The 26,937-nt window shown below is 34.4% G+C and overlaps 1 protein-coding gene across 1 annotated transcript; it reads left to right on the top strand.

Moving 5' to 3' along the window:
- Window positions 1–13,108: 13,108 nt before the first annotated feature.
- On the top strand, window positions 13,109–15,487 carry LOC118517020 (the record flags this gene model as incomplete). The annotated part of the gene is made up of 3 exons (XM_036062873.1): window positions 13,109–13,603; window positions 13,829–14,385; window positions 14,473–15,487. Coding segments are annotated over exons 1-3 (2,067 nt in total), but the record flags the coding sequence as incomplete, so codon positions are not given.
- Window positions 15,488–26,937: the final 11,450 nt, after the last annotated feature.

Here is a 26,937-nt window from a genome sequence, read left to right as displayed (position 1 = left end):
CACTTTTCCAATGAAATATAGCCTGGAAAGTGTCCCTTATATTTAACGGGTAAATACCTTGTTAAAATTGTGAACGAAACTAGCACTTGGTTCGAATAGTAAATTTAGCCTAAAGTGTCTTAGTTTTTCACGTGTAGCAATACTGTTAAAGATTGTGGAAAAATAGCACTTTTCACCAATGTAATGTTAGCCTCTGAAGAGTGTCTTATTTTCACGTGTAAATAATGTGTTTAAGAATTGTGAAAAAAGTAGCAACTTTTCCAAATGAAATTAGCCTGAAAAGATGGTTCTTTATTATTTTACGATGTAAATACTGTTTAAAATTGTAGAAAAAATAGGCACTTCTTTCCAATGAAAATTAAGTCACTGAAAGTGTCTTATTTTACTGTGTAAATAGCTGTTTAAAAAGTTGAGAAAATTAGCACTTTCTACCACATGTATTTAGCACCTGAGCAAGTGTCTTTATTTTAACGTGTATAATCTGTTTAAAATCTGGTGAAAAATAGCACTTTTCCATGAAATTAGCCTGAAAAGTGTCTTATTTTACGTGTAAATACTGTTAAATTGTGAAAAATAGCACTTTTCCTATGATTAAGCCTGAAAGTGTCTTATTTTATAACGTGTAATACTGTTAAAATTGTGAAAAATAGCACTTTTCCATGAAATTAGCCTGAAAGCTGTCTTATTTACGTGTAATACTTGTTAAAATTGTGAAAAATAGCACTTTTCCAATGAATTAGCCTGAAAGTGTCTTATTTTAAGTGTAATACGTTAAAATTGTGAAAAATAGCACTTTTCCAATGAAATTAGCCTCTGAAAGTTGTCTTATTTTACGGGTATACGTGTAAAATTGTGATAAATAGCACCTTTTCCAACTGAAATTAAAGCCTGAAAGTGTCTTTATTTACGTGTAAAAATACTTGTAAAAATTTGTGAAAAATAGCACTTTTCAATGAAATTTAGCCTAAAAGTGTCTATTTTAAGTGTCCAAATACTGTTAAATTGTGAAAAATAGCACTTTCCCAATGTAAATTAGCACGGAAAAAAGACAGTGTCTTAATTTACGTGTAATACTGTTAAAATTGTGAAAAAATAGGCACTTTTCCAATGAAATAGCCTGAAAGTGTCTTTTTACGTGTAAATACTGTTTAAAATTGTGAAAAATAGCACTTTTCCAATGAAATTAGCCTGAAAGTGGTCCTTAATTTACGTGTAAATACTGTTAAAATATGTTGGAAAAATTAGCACTTTTTTCCAAGGTATTAAGTCCTGAAAGTGTCTTATTTTTACGTGTAAATACTGTTTAAAATTGGTGAAAAAACAACTTTTCCAATGATAATAAGCTGAAAGTGTCATATTTTACGTGTAAATACTGGTTAAAATTGTGGAAAAATTGCACTTTTCCCATTGTATTAAGCCTGAAAGTGTCTTATGGTATTACGTGTAAATACTGTTAAAATTGAGAAAAAAACAACTTTTCCAATGAAAATTGGCACTGAAAGTGGTCTTATTTTACGTGGTAAAATATCTGTTAAAATCGAGAAAAATAACCCTTTTCCAAATGAAATTAGACCTGAAAGTGGGTCTTATTTTACGTGTAAATACTGTTAAAATCGAGAAAAAACACTTTCCAAATGAAATTAGGCCTGAAAGGTGTCTTAATTTTAACGTGTAAATACTGTTAAAATTGAGAAAAAAACACTTTTCCAATGAAAATTAGCCCTGAAAGTTTGTCTTATTTAACGTGTAAATACTGTTAAAAATCGAGAAAAAAACGGCACTTTTCCTCTGAATATTCAGCCTGGGGAAAGGTCTTATTTTCCTTGTAATACTGTCAAATTGTGAAAAAAATAAGCCACTTTTCCACTGAAATAAGCTGAAGTTGTCTTATTTTACGTGTAAACTTATGTTAAAAATTGTGAAAAAATAGCACTTTTCCTATGAACTAGCCTGAAAGTGTCTCTATTTTACGTGTAAATACTGTTAAAATTGTGAAAAATAGCACTTTTCCTCGAAATAGCCTGAAAGTGTCTTATTTTACGTGTAAATACTGTTACAATTGTGAAAAATAGGCACTTTTCATATGAAATTAAGCCTGAAAGTTGTCTTATTTTACGTGTAAATACTGTTAAAATTGTGAAAAATAGCACTTTTCCAATGAAATTTAGCCTGAAAGTGTCCTTATTTTACGTGTAATACTGTTTAAATTGGTGAAAAATAGCACTTTTTCAATGAATTTAAGCCTGTAAAGTGTCTTATTTTACGTGTAAATACATGTTTCAAATTTGTGAAAAATAGCACTTTTCCTATGAAATAAGCCTGAAGTGTCTTATTTTACGTGTAAATACTGTACAATTGTGAAAAATAGCACTTTTCCAATGAAATTAGCCTGAAAGTGTCTTATTTTACGTGTAAATACTGTTAAAATTGTGAAAAATAGCACTTTTCCTATGAAATTAGCCTGAAAGTGTCTTATTTTACGTGTAAATACTGTTAAAATTGTGAAAAATAGCACTTTTCCTATGAAATTAGCCTGAAAGTGTCTTATTTTACGTGTAAATACTGTTAAAATTGTGAAAAATAGCACTTTTCCAATGAAATTAGCCTGAAAGTGTCTTATTTTACGTGTAAATACTGTTAAAATTGTGAAAAATAGCACTTTTCCAATGAAATTAGCCTGAAAGTGTCTTATTTTACGTGTAAATACTGTTAAAATTGTGAAAATAGCACTTTTCCAATGAAATTAGCCTGAAAGTGTCTTATTTTACGTGTAAATACTGTTAAAATTGTGAAAAATAGCACTTTTCCTATGAAATTAGCCTGAAAGTGTCTTATTTTACGTGTAAATACTGTTAAAATTGTGTGAAAAATAGCACTTTTCCATATGAAATAAGCCTGAAAGTGTCTTATTTTACGTGTAAATACTGTTAAAATTGTGAAAAATAGCACTTTTCCAATGAAATAAGCCTGAAAGTGTCTTATTTTACGTGTAAATACTGTTAAAATTGTGAAAAATAGCACTTTTCCAATGAAATTAGCCTGAAAGTGTCTTATTTTACGTGTAAATACTGTTAAAATTGTGAAAAATAGCACTTTTCCTATGAAATAGTCCTGAAAGTGTCTTATTTTACGTGTAAATACTGTTAAAATTGTGAAAAATAGCACTTTTCCAATGAAATTAAGCCTGAAAGTGTCTTATTTTACGTGTAAATACTGTTAAAATTGTGAAAAATAGCACTTTTCCAATGAAATAGCCTGAAAGTGTCTTATTTTACGTGTAAATACTGTTAAAATTGTGAAAAAATAGCACTTTTCCAATGAAATAAGCCTGAAAGTGTCTTATTTTACGTGTAAATACTGTTAAAATTGTGAAAAATAGCACTTTTCCTATGAAATTAGCCTGAAAGTGTCTTATTTTACGTGTAAATACTGTTAAAATTGTGAAAAATAGCACTTTTCCTATGAAATAAGCCTGAAAGTGTCTTATTTTACGTGTAAATACTGTTAAAATTGTGAAAAATAGCACTTTTCCAATGAAATTAGCCTGAAAGTGTCTTATTTTACGTGTAAATACTGTTAAAATTGTGAAAAATAGCACTTTTCCTATGAATTAGCCTGAAAGTGTCTTATTTTACGTGTAAATACTGTTAAAATTGTGAAAAATAGCACTTTTCCAATGAAATTAGCCTGAAAGTGTCTTATTTTACGTGTAAATACTGTTAAAATTGTGAAAAATAGCACTTTTCCAATGAAATTAGCCTGAAAGTGTCTTATTTTACGTGTAAATACTGTTAAAATTGTGAAAAATAGCACTTTTCCAATGAAATTAGCCTGAAAGTGTCTTATTTTACGTGTAAATACTGTTAAAATTGTGAAAAATAGCACTTTTCCTATGAAATTAGCCTGAAAGTGTCTTATTTTACGTGTAAATACTGTCAAAATTGTGAAAAATAGCACTTTTCCTATGAAATAAGCCTGAAAGTGTCTTATTTTACGTGTAAATACTGTTAAAATTGTGAAAAATAGCACTTTTCCAATGAAATAAGCCTGAAAGTGTCTTATTTTACGTGTAAATACTGTCAAAATTGTGAAAAATAGCACTTTTCCTATGAAATAAGCCTGAAAGTGTCTTATTTTACGTGTAAATACTGTTTAAATTGTGAAAAATAGCACTTTTCCAATGTATTTATTCTGAAAGTGTCTTATTTTACGTGTAAATACTGTTTAAATTGTGAAAAATAGCACTTTTTCAATGTATTTAGCCTGAAAGTGTCTTATTTTACGTGTAAATATTGTTAAAATTGTGAAAAATAGCACTTTTCCAATGAAATTAGCCTGAAAGTGTCTTATTTTACGTGTAAATACTGTCAAAATTGTGAAAAATAGCACTTTTCCTATGAAATAAGCCTGAAAGTGTCTTATTTTACGTGTAAATACTGTTAAAATTGTGAAAAATAGCACTTTTCCAATGAAATTAGCCTGAAAGTGTCTTATTTTACGTGTAAATACTGTTAAAATTGTGAAAAATAGCACTTTTCCTATGAAATAAGCCTGAAAGTGTCTTATTTTACGTGTAAATACTGTTAAAATTGTGAAAAAATAGCACTTTTCCAATGAAATTAGCCTGAAAGTGTCTTATTTTACGTGTAAATACTGTTTAAAATTGTGAAAAATAGCACTTTTCCTATGAAATAAGCCTAAAAGTGTCTTATTTTACGTGTAAATACTGTTAAAATTGTGAAAAATAGCACTTTTCCTATGAAATAAGCCTGAAAGTGTCTTATTTTACGTGTAAATACTGTTAAAATTGTGAAAAATAGCACTTTTCCAATGAAATTAGCCTGAAAGTGTCTTATTTTACGTGTAAATACTGTTAAAATTGTGAAAAATAGCACTTTTCCTATGAAATAAGCCTGAAAGTGTCTTATTTTACGTGTAAATACTGTTAAAATTGTGAAAAATAGCACTTTTCCAATGAAATTAGCCTGAAAGTGTCTTATTTTACGTGTAAATACTGTCAAAATTGTGAAAAATAGCACTTTTCCTATGAAATAAGCCTGAAAGTGTCTTATTTTACGTGTAAATACTGTTAAAATTGTGAAAAATAGCACTTTTCCAATGAAATTAGCATGAAAGTGTCTTATTTTACGTGTAAATGCTGTCAAAATTGTGAAAAATAGCACTTTTCCTATGAAATAAGCCTGAAAGTGTCTTATTTTACGTGTAAATACTGTTAAAATTGTGAAAAATAGCACTTTTCCAATGAAATAAGCCTGAAAGTGTCTTATTTTACGTGTAAATACTGTTAAAATTGTGAAAAATAGCACTTTTCCTATGAAATAAGCCTGAAAGTGTCTTATTTTACGTGTAAATACTGTTAAAATTGTGAAAAATAGCACTTTTCCAATGAAATTAGCCTGAAAGTGTCTTATTTTACGTGTAAATACTGTTAAAATTGTGAAAAATAGCACTTTTCCTATGAAATTAGCCTGAAAGTGTCTTATTTTACGTGTAAATACTGTTAAAATTGTGAAAAATAGCACTTTTCCTATGAAATAAGCCTGTCAGTGTCTTATTTTACGTGTAAATACTGTTAAAATTGTGAAAAATAGCACTTTTCCTATGAAATTAGCCTGAAAGTGTCTTATTTTACGTGTAAATACTGTTAAAATTGTGAAAAATAGCACTTTTACTATGAAATAAGCCTGAAAGTGTCTTATTTTACGTGTAAATACTGTTAAAATTGTGAAAAATAGCACTTTTCCTATGAAATTAGCCTGAAAGTGTCTTATTTTACGTGTAAATACTGTTAAAATTGTGAAAAATAGCACTTTTCCTATGAAATAAGCCTGTCAGTGTCTTATTTTACGTGTAAATACTGTTAAAATTGTGAAAAATAGCACTTTTCCTATGAAATAAGCCTGAAAGTGTCTTATTTTACGTGTAAATACTGTTAAAATTGTGAAAAATAGCACTTTTCCTATGAAATTAGCCTGAAAGTGTCTTATTTTACGTGTAAATACTGTTAAAATTGTGAAAAATAGCACTTTTACTATGAAATAAGCCTGAAAGTGTCTTATTTTACGTGTAAATACTGTTAAAATTGTGAAAAATAGCACTTTTCCAATGAAATAAGCCTGTCAGTGTCTTATTTTACGTGTAAATACTGTTAAAATTGTGAAAAATAGCACTTTTCCAATGAAATTAGCCTGAAAGTGTCTTATTTTACGTGTAAATACTGTTAAAATTGTGAAAAATAGCACTTTTCCAATGAAATTAGCCTGAAAGTGTCTTATTTTACGTGTAAATACTGTTTAAATTGTGAAAAATAGCACTTTTCCAATGAAATAAGCCTGAAAGTGTCTTATTTTACGTGTAAATACTGTTAAAATTGTGAAAAATAGCAGTTAATAACGCACTCACGGGTTTAGAGTTTTTAAAAAGTTATTTCTATTTTATTAACAACTCTTATTTAAACTCGTGAACGCGGGATGCGATCCTACTCGGTACGGGTTTCACGCCGGTCCGTCTCGGTGTCTGGAGAATGCAGGAAAGAACCGATGATTGAGCGGGCTGCGATGTTTTATAGCTGCGTCATCCGATGGCGATCGATGTTTACTTCTGGCAGCGATCATGATTCGAGCATGATTCGATCGACGATGGTTGGTGACACATTTTATGCTGCGTTGCAGAAAATGTGCTCTCGGCTCGGATGTTATATTGCGCTCGCTTGATGCTCGGTGTTGCGGGTTGTGCTAACTCCTTACTGCGCTGTCGTCTTAACTCCTCCCCTCTTAAATGACTTTGCCCTCAAAGTCTCGTTGCTGCGTGGAATGAAGTTGGTCTGCTAACGAACGTTTCTGGTCGTTTCGCTTGAGTCATGTTTACTTTTATCGTCGTTCTCTTGAAGTGGAAGAATAAACAGATTATAAATGCGCATAGGCATATGAATGCAAAAGTTCCTCCGAATACATTAATTTTCCATCTTAGAGAATCATTCTGCAAGTTAATACTTTTTAGTTTTTCTCTATGTTCTATGGTGAGTTTTTGTACGAGTTGGAGAGGCGGTTTATGTTCGATTTCACCCTTATCGATGTTGATTCCTGCTGTTGATTTGAATGGTTTACCAGGAATGGTGACTTCGTCGTTTGAATAAATTTCTCCATTAATGATAATGTTACAATTTTCGAATTGTATGACGTAGGAACCGTTCAGTACTTGGTTCATTTTGCTGCAGTTTGATGCGATTTCTGCTATTGCGTCGTTGATTAGTATTGTGTCGTCTTTGATTCTTTTTATGAAGCCTCGACTATAAATCTTTTCGTAGTCACATTGTGAATCTTCTCTTCTCACAATTTGTTGAATGCATGTTGTGGGTTGTTGTATGCCGATTTGCGGACATATATAAACATCTTCTTGTTGTTGGCACTTCTCTGTCATGGAATATACGTGGGTTTGATTTTGTAATATAAAGTTTTGTGTGACGATTATACGTGCATCGTGTTGTATTATCGAGTCAATGTATTCGTACTCGTAGATTTTTGAAGATAGTTTGGGGAACTTTAGCATGTATAGTATATGAGATTCATTTACTGCTACTTGGGCAGTTGATTGCCTTAGCAATTCTTCCGGTGTGTTGTATTTAATGTTATTCTTCTCAAGAAACTGTTCTATTGATGTCAGATCCTCAAGGGATAGTAGCTTACTGCTCGGAATACCGTTTTTAGCTAACAGTATAGCGTCTTCTATGACATCCAATTTTTCTTGTAGCATATTTATGTTGGAAAGTAGAATAAGTTTCCGAATTTCCACTTGGTGTGACTCATAGCGTTCGTTTTCGATATTTACGACTTGGTTAGCGACATCAGTTATTTGTTTCAACCTGGCGTTGAAGCCTTGGTTGATTATTATTTGTTTGTTGCTTTCTGCTATCAGGGAGTTCATTGTGGAGTTTATGACATGTAGGTCGTCTGCATCTGGAGTTCCAGCGATCCATTTCCAAATTTTTCCTATCGTGTCCCATCGTTTTTGTCTTTTCACAAATGGTTTGATTTTCGCAAAAGTGTCCTTTAGCATGCTAGCTTTTATGCTGATCAAATTTTCGATAGATTCAGTAGAATTTCCATTTGGACTATCTTGTAATGTTTTCTCTATTGTTTCGTTTATATCAGTTAAATCTATTGGATGTATTGTTCTTACGTATCCAATTTGAATCTTAGCTTTACCTATCGGTATTATGGCTAATGGATTGTTATTTAAATCATATATGTTTATGTCTGCGAAAATTAGTTTGATCAACAGGATCGTAAGTATTCTGTAACGATAGTTAAAGCAATTTTGAAAAAGTATTAATATTATTTCCTTACTTTCTTAAGTTTACTTTATGTATTTTTCGATTGTTTGAATCGATAATATATGTTGGATGATTCTCCTTTACTTTTACTGCATTAAAACGACTTTCGCGTTTGTTATTCGTCTTTTTCTTTTCGAATGCATATTCGTTTTCTACGTAATCCTTATATTTTTCATCTTTGATTTTTTCTTCATTCTTTTTGAATATCTGTAGTATTCTTTCATTTGTTTTTTCTCTTATTCTTGATCTCTCTAGCGGATCGTTTGATATTTCTCCTACATACACATTTCGTGGTGTATCCTTTATGAATGAATGTATGCTGTGATTATACTTATAAACAGCTTGTTGTACTAATGTTATAATGCTCATCTCTGGATTGAGTTTTTTTGTGCATCTAGCGATTTCTCTAATTGTTGAATGGCAACGTTCTATTTGTCCATTCGTTTCTGAACGATTAACTGGAGTTTTAAATATTTTTGTTCCTAGGTTTAGTATTGATTGTTCGATAACGTTTGAGACAAACGTACATTCGTTGTCTATTACAATTTGAGCTGGTAAGTCCCAGTCATATAGGAGTTGTAGTAAAACTTCCTTTATATCAGCGATTGATTTCGATTTTATCGGTCGTATTTTAACGTATTTTGAAAATTTATCTATAGATGAGATAAATAAAAAGTTTGCGTTATAAGCAAATATGTCAATATGGATAATTTCTCCAGGATATGTCGGTATTGGTGTTTTTACTGGTATAAATTCTTGGGGTTTTCTCTCGTATTTTTCTGTTTTACATATCTCACAATTTTTTACAATGTTTTGAATACTTTTTCTCATTTCGGGAAAGTAGAATTTTTTTATAAATTGCAATGAGTTTTCCTTAGCATTTCTGTGAGCAAAATTATGAATATTCTTGATTTCTTCAATTTGTGTTTCTTCATCGCATAGGTCTTGTACTTGTCTTTGGGAAAATCTAGCTTTGATTGTTTTTGGATTGTAGAGAGTTTTATAAACTTCTTGGATAATTCCCATTGTTTGTTCATCTGTGTGAATTCCATTAATTACATTTGGATTGATTAATTTTTTGAATTTATCCTTGATAAAATCAGAAGTAAATGTTGGTTCAATAAAAATATGTCTTCTGAATTTTGGGAAAGGGGTAATTAATTGGTATGAAGAATTAGTTCCAATTTTAAATACTAGTTGGTTGTGGAATACATTAATTGGTGCTTCTGTTGAAGGTATATAAGAATGATCGTCTTCGTCAGCTGAGTGCTGAGTTGGCGTTAATGAGTTTAGTTGTATACGGGAAAGTGCATCTGCTACAACGTTTGATCTTCCGGGTTTGTAGAATAATTGGTAATCGTGTTCCTCCATGAAAGATTTCCATCTTTTCAGTTTTGCGTTGTTGTTCTGCGGAGATAAAGCAAATGTTAATGGTTGATGATCTGTATGAATATTAATTTTAGCTCCGTATATGAAATTTCTCAATGTTTGTAGTGCCCAACCGATGGCAAGCATTTCCTTTTCGTTGGTTGCATAATTTTCCTCTGTTTTGGAAAGAGTACGAGAAATGAAGGTTATCGGTCTATCACCGTCGTGACATTTTTGTGAAAGCACAGCTCCTAGTGCTTTTTCCGATGCATCTGTTGTTAGTTCGAATGGCTTCTGGAAATCTGGAAAAGCTAAAACATCATTAGAAGATATTATGTCTTTAAGGGTTTGAAATGCGTTTTTTGCGGTTTGATCAAATTTAATAGGGAAATTTTTTGATTCGTGTTTGGAAATTTGGCGATGGCCATCCTCCCCTCTTAGGAGTTTTGTGATGGGTTTTGCCAGTTGTGCATAGTTTTTAATAAACCTGCGGTAGTAACCTGACATTCCTAAGAATCTTCTTAGTTCTTTAAGGTTTTGTGGTTCTGGGAATTTTTTTATGGCTTCAATCTTTTTTATATTTGGTTTAAGTCCTTCACTTGAGACTATGAATCCGAGGAATTCAACTTCTGTCTTTAGAAATTCAGATTTATCCGGTTGTATTTTGAAATTAGCGGCTCTCAGAGTTTCTAGAACAATTCTTAAATTTTGCAGATGTTCTTCAACTGTTTTGCTAAAAATGATTATGTCATCGATGTATATGTGACAAATTTTTCCGATGTGTTCCCTTAAAGTGTCGTCCATGACGCGTTGGAATATTGAAGGGGCATTTTTTAAACCAAATGGCATGCGTACGAATTCATATTTTCCGTTGTTTATTGAAAATGCAGTTTTTTCGATATCATTTTCCGACATAGGTACTTGATGAAATCCTGACGCTAAGTCAAGAGTTGTGAAATATTTATTTGAACCTAGATTGGCTAAAACAGTAGATGGATCCGGAATAGGATATTTATCGCTTATTGTTTGAGTATTCAATTTTCTGTAGTCTACGACAAGTCTATATTTTTTTTCATTGGCAGCATCCAGTTTTTTTGGAACAATCCACACTGGTGCATTGTATGGGGATTTCGAAGGTCTGATGATTCCATCATTTAGGAGTTTTTCAATTTGCTTGTTAACTTCACCTTTAAGTGCTTGGGGATAGGGATACGTTTTACTATAAACTGGTGATTCATCTTTTGTTCTTATTGTCGCTTTTACTCGCGATGTACAAGGTAGTTTCAAATCTGGTGGTTGGAAAAGATCTTGATATTCCTGTAATAGGTCATGTAGCTTTCTTTTTTCGTTTTGGTTCAGATGATTATCACGAATGTTTATTTTATTTACTTCCTGTAGTTGGTATTGTTGTAATGGAATGACATGTGTGCCATCAATGATTAATATTTCATTGGCTGTGTCAATTACTGCTTTAATTTCCTTTAGTGAATCGTGTCCAATTATGGCATCAAACGATTTTAAATTTTCTAAATGATAAAATTTTAGCATTTTATCTGAATATGGTTTGAATAATCGTGCTTGAGAATAAGCGTCGATTTTAATATCTCCTGCTACGGATGATACGAAAAATGGTTTATCAACCTTGTGTGAAATTTTTGCATATTTTGGATGTATGTATTTTTTATTAGATCCAGTATCAATTAACATTTTGAGTGGTTCTGAAGCGTTACCATAGAATAAGAAGTAAGGCAACGCTGAGTTTATTCTAAAAAATTCAGCTCTGCTTCTTCAAAAGTTTCTCTGAAGTTATTACCTTCTTGTTTTTCAATTGTTCTGAAATATCGTTCGAATGACTGTTGCACATTGTCAACCGTTGTGTTATTCACGATGTTGTTTACGTTTTCGAATGTTTGTGCAAGATTGGCATCTGCTATATGATTAATGTTGTTTATGTTTCTGGCGTTTGTTTGGATATTATTGACTCTAGGTCGTTTTGGTGGTCTCACATTGTTTGAATTTGGACGATTTCCGTAATTTACTTGGCGAGTTCTGATAGATTGATCAACGTCCATCGGTTCTGGTGGAGGTTGACGTTGAAATTGATTAGATTGCATTTTTTGAAAGGGCTGTTGGTGCTGTAGAAAATGCATGAAATATTAATTATTACACGAAATATGGTAAAGGAACAACACTATAAGCAGATAGTATAAATTGACGCACACGAACGAACTTAGAAGTGAATTAAGGGGAAAGTGACTTGACCAATGGATGAACTATGTAATCGAATAGGATGAACTTGTAACCGGACCAGTGAATAAACAGTATGAAATTGTAAGTCGAGCGCGCAACACTACAACTCTTTAACGTCCGTCTGATATCACAAAAATCACTCCCAACCAGTGATAATATTCTACATTTTTGGTCCTTCGAACCGGATCTGGTGAAGTCGGTTTAGTGATTTCGGAAAAAATTCACTACGTTAATTACCGTACACAGTGACGTGAATCATCTCTGTGTTTGTGAGGAAACGAACAGTTCGCTGTCTTGCTCCGCATATTGGCGCGAATTGCTGTGAAAGGTCATTACGTGCACGTGAACCCTTGTATGTTCGTTTGTTTTCTCGTGAGTTGTGTTGCGATTTATTCAAATCGACTTACTGGAGTGAAAGTTGTTGTTACGCATCAACTTAAGGCAACAGGCAAAGCTTAGCGTCCCGCGTAGCTTAGCTTCATCGGAAATCTACGCCATTGCGAAGCGTGGTTCCATTTTAACGGCCATCACTCCTATCGTATTCTAACGAAACTTGCATGCAACGCAGCAGGTTGTGAACAATTTCGAATCAAATTCAAAGTGAACGTTACATCGTCTGTATTAAGTGTTAGTGAAGTGCAGAACATTGAACTTTGTTCATTTTACGTGTGTGTTAGTGAAGCAACGTAGAAAATGGAGAAGAAAATCAAAGCCGCGCAATTAAAAAAGCGCCAAGCGCAAATGCTTGTGAAGAACATTGAACAATTTAAAAACGATTATAGTGAAAGTGATGTGGGTGAAATACCAGTGTGCTTGGATCAGCTAGAACGGCATGTTCAAGATTATTTGAACGCGGTAGCAAAACTGGAGGAATTGGAAGAATCTCCCGAAGCGTTAGAAGCTTTGCTGCAAGAGCGATGTGAAATGGACAGTGTGTACCGAAAGGTGAAAGGATTTTTGTTGCAAAGGCAACCGTGTGAAGCCAATCCTCTCAACGCGTCGATTTTGCAAGCCAATTCTAGCCTGAACTCAACGGGTAATTTCGGATCAATTAATGTGCGGTTACCGAAAATCGATCTCCCCACGTTCGACGGTGATACGACGAAGTGGCTCACGTTTCGTGATCGCTTCGTGGCAATGATCGATTCGTCAGCAGATATACCTTCGATACTGAAACTTCAGTATCTGTTGTCATCATTGAAGAGTGAGGCGGCGCTGCTGTTCGAGCATACCACATTGACCGCGGACAACTATGCGACCACCTGGGCCGCGCTGCTGAAACGGTATGATAACCCGCGCATGTTAGTCCGTGATTATTATCGAACATTGCATCACCTTCCCGCGATGCATGAAGGATCTGTGGATGAATTGGCGCAGCTTGTGGACGAGTTCACGCGGCACGTGAACGGTTTAAGAAAGCTGAAGGAACCGGTTGACAACTGGGACACTCCCCTCACCACATTGCTGTTCTTCAAATTGGATTCATCAACCATCCTAGCTTGGGAAAAGCATTCATCGGCCAGCCCCAAGGATAAGTATTCAGATCTAATCGATTTCCTGCAGGATAGAATCCGAATCCTTCGTTCGTCCCAAACGTTAGCGAAGATATCTGAATCGAAACAAACGCCGGTGGCCTGTGGAGAAAGAAGAATGGGAGGAAAGGTTAGATACGTGAGCAATTCAGTGTCAACGCGGAAGCCAGCTAGCAGCACATCCTACGCATCCTGTCCATTAGAGTGTGCAGAGCCACACCATCTACGAAGCTGCCCGAAGTTCTGCAAAGGAGACGTAAAGTTCCGGCGTGAAGTGATTGCGAAGCATAAACTATGCTTCAACTGTTTGAACCCGAATCATCAGGTACGGTCGTGCAATTCCGTCTTCCGTTGCAACAAGTGCAACGCACGTCATCACAGCATGTTGCACGACGATTCACCGCCACAGGTAACCATGAACGTAGGTTCGAGCAATGAAATTGTGGTTCTCAAAACGGTGGTTCTCTGGTTAGTCGATGACCATGGCATTCGGCATGAAGCACGAGCGTTGTTGGATTCAGGATCCATGTGCAATATCGTGTCCGAATCCCTAGCGCGGAAGCTGCTGACACGTCGTACAAAGATCAACGTTGCATTGACAGGTATCGGTGAGGGTGTTCAGCAAGCCAAGGGTTCGATCATCGCAACGGTGCAGTCAAAGTCAGCGCCATTTTCGTCGCCACTTGAGTTCCTGATAGTGAACTCCCCTTGTGCTGAGATACCGACTGCCCCAATCGATGTTGCTGGTTGGAAATTCCCTGACGTTCCGTTGGCTGATCCTGCCTTTAACCTTCCTTCAAGAGTTGATGTGATCATTGGGAGTGATGCATATTGGGAATGGCATACCGGAAAGAAGCAGTTACTGGTCAAAGGCGGTCCTTGGTTGGTTGAGACTCCGTTTGGGTGGACAGTTGCTGGGAATACTTCCCACATTTCAGTCGCTAGTCCTGTTTCGTGCCACTCAATTAGGAGCCATGAGTCTCTCGATACATTGCTGCAACGGTTTTGGGAGAACGAGACCAATCTAGAGGGACCCGCTCTCTCGCTTGAGGAAGATGCTTGTGAGAAGCATTATGCTGCCACTACAACGCGTGATCACCATGGTCGTTACATCGTTTGTCTGCCTCGTAATCCCAGAGCAGATATAGTATTGGGTTCATCAAAGGAGATTGCGGATCGACGACTGATGGCTGTGGAGCGGCGATTGAAGATCAACCCTGAAATGGAGATGGAATATAAGCGTTTCATGCAAGAGTACGAGGAACTTGGTCACATGCGAAAACTTACCGAACCAGTGGATGATAGTGTTCCGCATTGTTATATTCCTCACCATGCGGTGGTGAAGGAATCGAGTACATCCACAAAAGTACGGGTCGTGTTTGACGCGTCCTGTAAAACGAGCTCGGGATACTCCTTAAACGATACGTTACTAGTTGGCCCAATTGTCCAGGAAGATCTACTAACGATTATATTGCGATTCAGGTCCTACGCAATCGCATTAGTGGCCGATGTGGAAAAAATGTACCGGCAAATTCTCCACACCATCATCGATCGGAATCTGCTACGTATCAGGTACCGAAAGAGCCCCCTGGATCCGATATCGACCTACGAGCTGAATACCGTTACTTACGGCACGGCGTCAGCTCCATTCCTCGCCACTAGAACGCTCCAGCAGGTTGCGCATGACCACAAAGATCAATTCCCGAAGGCAGTTGATCCCGTGTTACGTGATTTTTACGTCGACGATCTACTAACAGGAGCGACTGACCTTAACGAAGCAGTAGAAGTGCGAAAGCAAATCACCGCAATGCTCGATTCAGCTGGTTTCGCATTGAAAAAGTGGGCATCTAACGTTCCAGAATCGCTTCTAGATGTCCCACGTGAAGATCTTGCGATTCAATCAATGCACGAGTGGAAGGATGGTCAAGCTGTTTCGACGCTGGGGCTGGTTTGGGAACCCGCCAACGATTCGTTTTCCTTCAAGGTTGGCCTTCCACAACCAGCTGAAGTATTAACGAGAAGCTTGATCTTGTCGTACACGGCAAGCATATTCGACCCACTTGGTTTGTTGGGTCCGACAATCATCATCGCGAAAGTCTTTCTACAACGTTTGTGGAGTTTGAAGGAGAATGGAAAGGCTTGGGATTGGGAACGTGCACTGCCCGGTGAGCTTCAACAAGAGTGGAGAAGCTTTCATTCAACGTTATATTCGCTACGCGAATTAAGAGTGCCACGTTTTATCTCCCAACCTACAACGGTCAGCTTGCAATTGCACGTCTTCGCTGATGCGTCACAAAGTGCATATGGTGCTTGCTGTTATGTACGCGCAGAATCGACGGACAACATTGTGACGGTGCAATTGTTAGCAGCGAAGTCGAAAGTGGTTTCATTGGCGAATACGCACTCGATCGCCAGGTTGGAATTGTGCGCCGCACGATTAGCAACCCAACTGTTCCAGAAGGTGAGTCGAACGTTACCGGCATCTACGATGGCCTTTTGTTGGACCGATTCAATGACGGTAATGTATTGGCTGGATTCTCCACCACGTCGATGGAAACCATTTGTCGCCAACCGAGTGGCGCAGATACAGGAAGAAACGCGAATAGCTGAGTGGCGTCACGTTCCTGGTTGTGATAATCCAGCAGACGACATATCACGGGGTCTGAAGCCGGAGGAGCTGCTTAATTGTGAACGTTGGTGGCATGGGCCTCGTTGGTTGGCTTACAGTCATGATGCATGGCCAAATCATCCACCAGCAGTGAAGGAGAATGACGGTGTCATCGAAGAACGGGCGACGGCGTCACGGATTGTCACAGTTTCTACGAGGTGTGAGTTCCGTGACAAACTGTTCGAGCGATACTCATCATACTACAGGCTGAGACGAGTTGTAGCTTATTGTTTACGCTTCATGGAGTGCATCAAGGGAGCCAACAAATCATCGAGAGTAAGCTGCAAGGATGCGCCACACATCGAGGAGAAGAGTGTTCCACCGCTTACAGCCACGGAACTACGTCGGGCCGAACTGAAGTTATGCCAGTTAGCCCAAAGGGATTCGTTCGCGGAGGAGCTAAAGGTTTTAGCTCAAGAGAAGCATGTTTCCGACAAATCGAAGCTGAAGTGGTTGTCACCGTACATCGACCATACTGGTGTGTTACGCGTCGGTGGCCGGCTCGGAAATGCTGATCTTCCAGAAGAAGGACGACATCCAGCGATTCTCTCGGCGAAGCACCCACTATCGGTGTTATTGGCAGTGGCGTATCATCTTCAACTGTTGCATGCTGGACCGCAACTGTTATTAGCAACACTTCGTCAAAGATTCTGGTTGATTGGTGGGAGGAATCTCGTTAAGGCTGTTTACCACCGGTGTCACGTTTGTTTCAAAAACAAGCCGACTCTCGTGAAACAAAGTGTTGCTGACCTACCAACGTCGAGAGTATCACCGACCAGACCTTTCTCGATCAGTGGAGTGGACTACTGCGGGCCGTTTATGCTGAAATCACCCGTCCGCAATCGGAGTCCGACGAAGGCGTACATCGCAATCTTTGTTTGCTTCGCGACTAGAGCCGTACACATCGAGCTAGTGAGTGATTTAACTACTACGGCATTTCTGGCAGCACTACGTCGTTTTGTGGCACGCCGAGGCAAGGTGTGCGAGTTACACTCCGACAACGCGACAACGTTTAAGGGAGCTGCCCACGAGCTGCATCGCGTGTACGAAATGCTGAAGAAGAACGATGACGATCGCCGGTCTATCATCAATTGGTGTTCGTCCAACGAAATGGAATGGAAGTTCATTCCCCCAAGGGCCCCTCACTTCGGCGGATTATGGGAAGCGGCAGTCAAGTCGGCTAAAAAACACATTTTACGCACGATAAGTATAACAAGTATCGCCCAAGAAAGTATGCTTACACTTATTGCTCAGGTGGAGCAATGTTTAAATTCCCGTCCTTTGACCCCTTTATCCGATGATCCTTGCGATTTAGAACCATTAACCCCAAGTCATTTTCTAATCGGCAGCAACATGCAAGCAATCCCGGATGTTGACATACGACACCTTCCGACCAACCGACTCAAGGAGTACCAACTCGTGCAGAGGCACGTGCAAACGATCTGGTCCCGATGGTATCCGGAATACATCCAACAACTCCAAGCCCGAGCCAAACACATTAACAACGCACCGGTTAAGCTGGAGATCAATCAGCTGGTTATAATCCAGGAAGATAATCTTCACCCGACTGTTTGGCCAATGGGGCGCATTACGGCGCTGCACCCGGGCAAGGATGGTGTCGTGCGTGTAGTTACGCTACGTACGGCAGGGGGGAAACAAATTGTTAGAGCAGCCAATCGTTTAGCTTTGTTACCACGACCAATCGATACAAACGAGGGATTTGTGTAACCACATGGTGCACTAATATTGTAAACAAACACTGATACCGACCCAAGCGAAACGTCAATTACGTATATATTAGCGAATAGGATACTGGTTAGCATGTTACATGAAGAAAAACAACGAATTTGCAGAAATTGAAAAGAATTCTCTTTTGGTGGCCGGAAGTGGCCGGATCCGGTTCGAAGGACCAAAAAATGTAGAATATTATCACTGGTTGGGAGTGATTTTTGTGATATCAGACGGACGTTAAAGAGTTGTAGTGTTGCGCGCTCGACTTACAATTTCATACTGTTTATTCACTGGTCCGGTTACAAGTTCATCCTATTCGATTACATAGTTCATCCATTGGTCAAGTCACTTTCCCCTTAATTCACTTCTAAGTTCGTTCGTGTGCGTCAATTTTTACTATCTGCTTATAGTGTTGTTCCTTTACCATATTTCGTGTAATAATTAATATTTCATGCATTTTCTACAGGTGCCTTGGAATGAAATTGTTTAAATTTCGATTTCCATACATTGGAGGTTTTGGGTAATGAGGCCTAGGTGGTGTTTGGGCCTGTGTGTACCTTATTGGTGTTGGTGGCGGTAAGGGAATCATATTCCTTGGTGCCGTTGGTGGAGTGTATGTTCTCGGTTTTGTTAACATTTTTCTGCATTCAATATTTTGGAAAGAGATACAATAGCTGTATGCTCCTGCAAGCGATGTTGGCTCATAATTCCTTATGAACTTGTAAACGTCTCCATCGAGTCCTCTCATGAAAGCATCAATTGCTTTTTTGTTGTACATTTCAATTAAAGCTCTGGAAGCTTCGGGGTGTGTAAACCTTTCATCGGTATTTATTTGATTTGCGATGAGGGACAGTAATCTGTTCACCTCGTCGTAATATACTTCAAGTGAGCGGTTCTTCTGTTGCACGCTCATGAGTTGGAAGTCCAATGTTTCCAAGTCACGTTTTTCGCCGTAATAGGTGATCAATGTTTTTTTGATCAGGTTCCAATTTATGCCTACGTTTGGAGCGACGAGTGAGTCATTCGCTTCACCGCGTATTTTTCTACGAATGAATTTGCAGATCATGTGGTATTTATTTTGACGTTCGATGGTATCTGTACCTTTAGTTTGATAGAGTTTCACTAAACTGTCTACATCATTTAACCAGCTATTCAGTTCGCTGGGATCCCCAGTGAATGTTGGTAGATCTTTTACCAAATCGGGAATTTTTTCAAAAGTTTCAGGATTTACACTTGTTCCATCTGGCTTTGTGAAATAAAGCGGTGGATCAGAATAATCGATAAAAGTGGGGGCAATATTGCACGCTTCGAGTGCGGCAATGCGGTTGATAATTTGATCAAGTTCGGGTCTCGACATTTTCAATGTTAGAGATTGTAATGAATTAATTAGATCCTCCAGGATTTTTTCGTTAGTTTAAACACGTTTTTAACTTCACTTGATTGAGTTAGTAATATGTAATATTAATTTGCAATCGTTTTTAATACTCGTTTTTGATTTTTTTTCACTGTTTGAAATTTTCACTTACGATTTTTTATAAATCACTGTACTTACGGTACCATACGCATCCTGTTTCGGGCGTTGGATGTACGTCTTATGTTGTCTTTATCAGCTCCTCTAGCGGGCCTTATGTTGTTTTTCGCTCCTCTAACGGGCCTTATGTTGTTTTTCGCTCCTCTAACGGGCGATGTGTTGTTTTTTGCTGGGAAACCGGCTATGATATTCTTCCTTCTCAGTGTGATGGATGGTTCCTTTTTGTCCTGCGTGAGCTGCTAACTGCACAGGTGACTCGGGATCCTTTTCACACGGCTGCACTCGGCGATCAGGAAGTCTTTTTTAGTTTAGGATTTGGTGGTAACTTTCACTCTAACGTGGTTACTTTTCACTTGCACCTTAACTTTATTTTTCACATAGCGCGGTCCCTTTTCGGGCGCCAGTTAATAACGCACTCACGGGTTTAGAGTTTTTAAAAAAGTTATTTCTATTTTATTAACAACTCTTATTTAAACTCGTGAACGCGGGATGCGATCCTACTCGGTACGGGTTTCACGCCGGTCCGTCTCGGTGTCTGGAGAATGCAGGAAAGAACCGATGATTGAGCGGGCTGCGATGTTTTATAGCTGCGTCATCCGATGGCGATCGATGTTTACTTCTGGCAGCGATCATGATTCGAGCATGATTCGATCGACGATGGTTGGTGACACATTTTATGCTGCGTTGCAGAAAATGTGCTCTCGGCTCGGATGTTGATATTTATGTTATATTGCGCTCGCTTGATGCTCGGTGTTGCGGGTTGTGCTAACTCCTTACTGCGCTGTCGTCTTAACTATTTTGTATGTAAAATAAGACACTTTCAGGCAAAATTCATTGAAAAAGTGCTTTTTTTAACAATTTCATAGCATTTTGTACGTAAAATAAGACAGTTTCAGGCTAAATACATTGAAAAAGTGCTATTTTTAACAATTTCATAGCATTTTGTATGTTAAAAAAGACACTTTCAGGCAAAATTCATTGAAAAAGTGCTATTTTTAACAATTTCATAGCATTTTGTATGTAAAATTAGACAGTTTCAGGCTGAATACATTGAAAAAGTGCTATTTTTAACAATTTCATAGCATTTTGTATGTAAAATAAGACACTTTCAGGCAAAATTCATTCAAAAAAAGCTATTTTTAACAATTTCATAGCATTTTGTATGTAAAATAAGACAGTTTCAGGCTAAATACATTGAAAAAGTGCTATTTTTAACAATTTCATAGCATTTTGTATGTAAAATAAGACACTTTCAGGCAAAATTCATTGAAAAAGTGCTTTTTTTTAACAATTTCATAGCATTTTGTACGTAAAATAAGACAGTTTCAGGCTAAATACATTGAAAAAGTGCTATTTTTAACAATTTCATAGCATTTTGTATGTTGAAAAAGACACTTTCAGGCAAAATTCATTGAAAAAGTGCTTTTTTTAACAATTTCATAGCATTTTGTATGTAAAATAAGACAGTTTCAGGCTAAATACATTGAAAAAGTGCTATTTTTAACAATTTCATAGCATTTTGTATGTAAAATAAGACACTTTCAGGCAAAATTCATTGTAAAAGTGCTTTTTTTAACAATTTCATAGCATTTTGTACGTAAAATAAGACAATTTCAGGCTAAATACATTGAAAAAGTGCTATTTATAACAATTTCATAGCATTTTGTATGTTAAAAAAGACACTTTCAGGCAAAATTCATTGAAAAAGTGCTTTTTTTAACAATTTCATAGCATTTTGTATGTAAAATAAGACAGTTTCAGGCTAAATATATTGAAAAAGTGCTATTTTTAACAATTTCATAGCATTTCGTATGTAAAATAAGACACTTTCAGGCAAAATTCATTCAAAAAAAGCTATTTTTAACAATTTCATAGCATTTTGTATGTAAAATAAGACAGTTTCAGGCTATATACATTGAAAAAGTGCTTTTTTTAACAATTTCATAGCATTTTGTATGTAAAATAAGACAGTTTCAGGCTAAATACATTGAAAAAGTGCTATTTTTAACAATTTCATAGCATTTTGTATGTAAAATAAGACACTTTCAGGCAAAATTCATTGAAAAAGTGCTTTTTTTAACAATTTCATAGCATTTTGTATGTTAAAAAAAACACTTACAGGCAAAATTCATTGAAAAAGTGCTATTTTTAACAATTTCAAAGCATTTTGTATGTAAAATAAGACAGTTTCAGGCTAAATACATTGAAAAAGTGCTATTTTTAACAATTTCATAGCATTTTGTATGTAAAATAAGACACTTTCAGGCAAAATTCATTGAAAAAGTGCTTTTTTTTAACAATTTCATAGCATTTTGTATGTTAAAAAAAACACTTACAGGCAAAATTCATTGAAAAAGTGCTATTTTTAACAATTTCAAAGCATTTTGTATGTAAAATAAGACAGTTTCAGGCTAAATACATTGAAAAAGTGCTATTTTTAACAATTTCATAGCATTTTGTATGTAAAATAAGACACTTTCAGGCAAAATTCATTGAAAAAGTGCTTTTTTTAACAATTTCATAGCATTTTGTATGTTAAAAAAGACACTTACAGGCAAAATTCATTGAAAAAGTGCTATTTTTAACAATTTCAAAGCATTTTGTATGTAAAATAAGACAGTTTCAGGCTAAATACATTGAAAAAGTGCTATTTTTAACAATTTCATAGCATTTTGTATGTAAAATAAGACACTTTCAGGCAAAATTCATTGAAAAAGTGCTTTTTTTAACAATTTCATAGCATTTTGTACGTAAAATAAGACAGTTTCAGGCTAAATACATTGAAAAAGTGCTATTTTTAACAATTTCATAGCATTTTGTATGTTAAAAAAGACACTTTCAGGCAAAATTCATTGAAAAAGTGCTATTTTTAACAATTTCATAGCATTTTGTATGTTAAAAAAGACACTTACAGGCAAAATTCATTGAAAAAGTGCTATTTTTAACAATTTCAAAGCATTTTGTATGTAAAATAAGACAGTTTCAGGCTAAATACATTGAAAAAGTGCTATTTTTAACAATTTCATAGCATTTTGTATGTAAAATAAGACACTTTCAGGCAAAATTCATTGAAAAAGTGCTTTTTTTAACAATTTCATAGCATTTTGTATGTTATAAAAGACACTTACAGGCAAAATTCATTGAAAAAGTGCTATTTTTAACAATTTCAAAGCATTTTGTATGTAAAATAAGACACTTTCAGGCAAAATTCATTGAAAAAGTGCTTTTTTTAACAATTTCATAGCATTTTGTATGTTAAAAAAGACACTTACAGGCAAAATTCATTGAAAAAGTGCTATTTTTAACAATTTCATAGCATTTTGTACGTAAAATAAAACATCTTTCAGGCTAAATTCATTGAAAAAGTGCTATTTTTAACAATTTCATAGCATTTTGTACTTAAAATAAGACATCTTTCAGGCTAAATTCATTAAAAAAGTGCTATTTTAACAATTTCATAGCATTTTATATGTAAAATAAGACACTTTCAGGCTAATTCATTGAAAAAGTGCTATTTTTAACAATTCCATAGCATTTTGTACGTAAAATAAGACAGTTAAAGACTAAGTTCATTGAAAAAGTGCTATTTTTAACATTTTTTTTGCATTTTATACGTAAAATAAGACATCTTTCAGGCTAAATTCATTGTAAAAGTGCTATTTTTAACAATTTCATAGCATTTTGTACGTAAAATAAGACACTTTCAGGCTAAATTCATTGAAAAAGTGCTATTTTTAACAGTTTCATAGCATTTTATATGTAAAATAAGACACTTTCAGGCTAAATTCATTGAAAAAGTGCTATTTTTAACAATTCCATAGCATTTTGTACGTAAAATAAGACAGTTTCAGACTAAGTTCATTGAAAAAGTGCTATTTTTAACAATTTCATGGCATTTTGTACGTAAAATAAGGCACTTTCAGGCTAAATTCATTGAAAAAGTGCTTTTTTTAACAATTTCATAGCATTTTGTATGTAAAATAAGACATATTTCAGGCTAAATTCATTGAAAAAGTGCTATTTTAAACAATTTCATAGCATTTTGTACGTAAAAAAAGACATCTTTCAGGCTAAATTCATTGAAAAAGTGCTATTTTTAACAATTTCATAGCATTTTGTTTGTAAAAAAAGACATCTTTCAGGCTAAATTCATTGAAAAAGTGCTATTTCTAACAATTTCATAGCATTTTGTACGTAAAATAAGACACTTTCAGGCTAAATTCATTGAAAAAGAGCTATTTTTAACAATTTCATAGCATTTTATATGTAAAATAAGACACTTTCAGGCAAAATTCATTGAAAAAGTGCTTTTTTTAACAATTTCATAGCATTTTGTACGTAAAATAAGACAGTTTCAGGCTAAATACATTGAAAAAGTGCTATTTTTAACAATTTCATAGCATTTTGTATGTAAAATAAGACAGTTTCAGGCTAAATACATTGAAAAAGTGCTATTTTTAACAATTTCATAGCATTTTGTATGTAAAATAAGACAGTTTCAGGCAAAATTCATTGAAAAAGTGCTATTTTTAACAATTTCATAGCATTTTGTATGTAAAATTAGAGAGTTTCAGGCTGAATACATTGAAAAAGTGCTATTTTTAACAATTTCATAGCATTTTGTATGTAAAATAAGACAGTTTCAGGCTAAATACATTGAAAAAGTGCTATTTTTAACAATTTCATAGCATTTTGTATGTAAAATAAGACACTTTCAGGCAAAATTCATTGAAAAAGTGCTTTTTTTAACAATTTCATAGCATTTTGTATGTTAAAAAAGACACTTACAGGCAAAATTCATTGAAAAAGTGCTATTTTTAACAATTTCAAAGCATTTTGTATGTAAAATAAGACAGTTTCAGGCTAAATACATTGAAAAAGTGCTATTTTTAACAATTTCATAGCATTTTGTATGTTAAAAAAGACACTTTCGGGCAAAATTCATTGAAAAAGTGCTATTTTTAACAATTTCATAGCATTTTGTATGTAAAATTAGAGAGTTTCAGGCTGAATACATTGAAAAAGTGCTATTTTTAACAATTTCATAGCATTTTGTATGTAAAATAAGACAGTTTCAGGCTAAATACATTGAAAAAGTGCTATTTTTAACAATTTCATAGCATTTTGTATGTAAAATAAGACAGTTTCAGGCAAAATTCATTGAAAAAGTGCTTTTTTTAACAATTTCATAGCATTTTGTATGTTAAAAAAGACACTTACAGGCAAAATTCATTGAAAAAGTGCTATTTTTAACAATTTCAAAGCATTTTGTATGTAAAATAAGACAGTTTCAGGCTAAACACATTGAAAAAGTGCTATTTTTAACAATTTCATAGCATTTTGTATGTAAAATAAGACAGTTTCAGGCAAAATTCATTGAAAAAGTGCTATTTTTAACAATTTCATAGCATTTTGTATGTAAAATAAGACAGTTTCAGGCAAAATTCATTGAAAAAGTGCTATTTTTAACAATTTCATAGCATTTTGTATGTAAAATTAGAGAGTTTCAGGCTGAATACATTGAAAAAGTGCTATTTTTAACAATTTCATAGCATTTTGTATGTAAAATAAGACAGTTTCAGGCTAAATACATTGAAAAAGTGCTATTTTTAACAATTTCATAGCATTTTGTATGTAAAATAAGACAGTTTCAGGCAAAATTCATTGAAAAAGTGCTTTTTTTAACAATTTCATAGCATTTTGTATGTTAAAAAAGACACTTACAGGCAAAATTCATTGAAAAAGTGCTATTTTTAACAATTTGAAAGCATTTTGTATGTAAAATAAGACAGTTTCAGGCTAAATACATTGAAAAAGTGCTATTTTTAACAATTTCATAGCATTTTGTATGTAAAATAAGACAGTTTCAGGCTAAACACATTGAAAAAGTGCTATTTTTAACAATTTCATAGCATTTTGTATGTAAAATAAGACAGTTTCAGGCAAAATTCATTGAAAAAGTGCTATTTTTAACAATTTCATAGCATTTTGTATGTAAAATAAGAGAGTTTCAGGCTGAATACATTGAAAAAGTGCTATTTTTAACAATTTCATAGCATTTTGTATGTAAAATAAGACAGTTTCAGGCTAAATACATTGAAAAATTGCTATTTTTAACAATTTCATAGCATTTTGTATGTAAAATAAGACAGTTTCAGGCAAAATTCATTGAAAAAGTGCTTTTTTTAACAATTTCATAGCATTTTGTATGTTAAAAAAGACACTTACAGGCAAAATTCATTGAAAAAGTGCTATTTTTAACAATTTCAAAGCATTTTGTATGTAAAATAAGACAGTTTCAGGCTAAATACATTGAAAAAGTGCTATTTTTAACAATTTCATAGCATTTTGTATGTTAAAAAAGACACTTTCAGGCAAAATTCATTGAAAAAGTGCTATTTTTAACAATTTCATAGCATTTTGTATGTAAAATTAGAGAGTTTCAGGCTGAATACATTGAAAAAGTGCTATTTTTAACAATTTCATAGCATTTTGTATGTAAAATAAGACAGTTTCAGGCTAAATACATTGAAAAAGTGCTATTTTTAACAATTTCATAGCATTTTGTATGTAAAATAAGACAGTTTCAGGCTAAATTCATTGAAAAAGTGCTTTTTTTAACAATTTCATAGCATTTTGTACGTAAAATAAGACAGTTTCAGGCTAAATACATTGAAAAAGTGCTATTTTTAACAATTTCATAGCATTTTGTATGTAAAATAAGACAGTTTCAGGCTAAATACATTGAAAAAGTGCTATTTTTAACAATTTCATAGCATTTTGTATGTAAAATAAGACAGTTTCAGGCAAAATTCATTGAAAAAGTGCTATTTTTAACAATTTCATAGCATTTTGTATGTAAAATTAGAGAGTTTCAGGCTGAATACATTGAAAAAGTGCTATTTTTAACAATTTCATAGCATTTTGTATGTAAAATAAGACAGTTTCAGGCTAAATTCATTGAAAAAGAGCTATTTTTAACAATTTCATAGCATTTTATATGTAAAATAAGACACTTTCAGGCAAAATTCATTGAAAAAGTGCTTTTTTTAACAATTTCATAGCATTTTGTACGTAAAATAAGACAGTTTCAGGCTAAATACATTGAAAAAGTGCTATTTTTAACAATTTCATAGCATTTTGTATGTTAAAAAAGACACTTTCAGGCAAAATTCATTGAAAAAGTGCTATTTTTAACAATTTCATAGCATTTTGTATGTAAAATTAGAGAGTTTCAGGCTGAATACATTGAAAAAGTGCTATTTTTAACAATTTCATAGCATTTTGTATGTAAAATAAGACAGTTTCAGGCTAAATACATTGAAAAAGTGCTATTTTTAACAATTTCATAGCATTTTGTATGTAAAATAAGACAGTTTCAGGCAAAATTCATTGAAAAAGTGCTTTTTTTAACAATTTCATAGCATTTTGTATGTTAAAAAAGACACTTACAGGCAAAATTCATTGAAAAAGTGCTATTTTTAACAATTTCAAAGCATTTTGT

This window comes from Anopheles stephensi, unplaced genomic scaffold, assembly GCF_013141755.1.
Source record: "Anopheles stephensi strain Indian unplaced genomic scaffold, UCI_ANSTEP_V1.0 ucontig432, whole genome shotgun sequence".
NCBI classification, from domain to species: domain Eukaryota; kingdom Metazoa; phylum Arthropoda; class Insecta; order Diptera; family Culicidae; genus Anopheles; species Anopheles stephensi.
The sequence above is the reverse complement of the archived record's forward strand: the minus strand, read 5'-3'. Positions and strand labels throughout refer to the sequence as shown.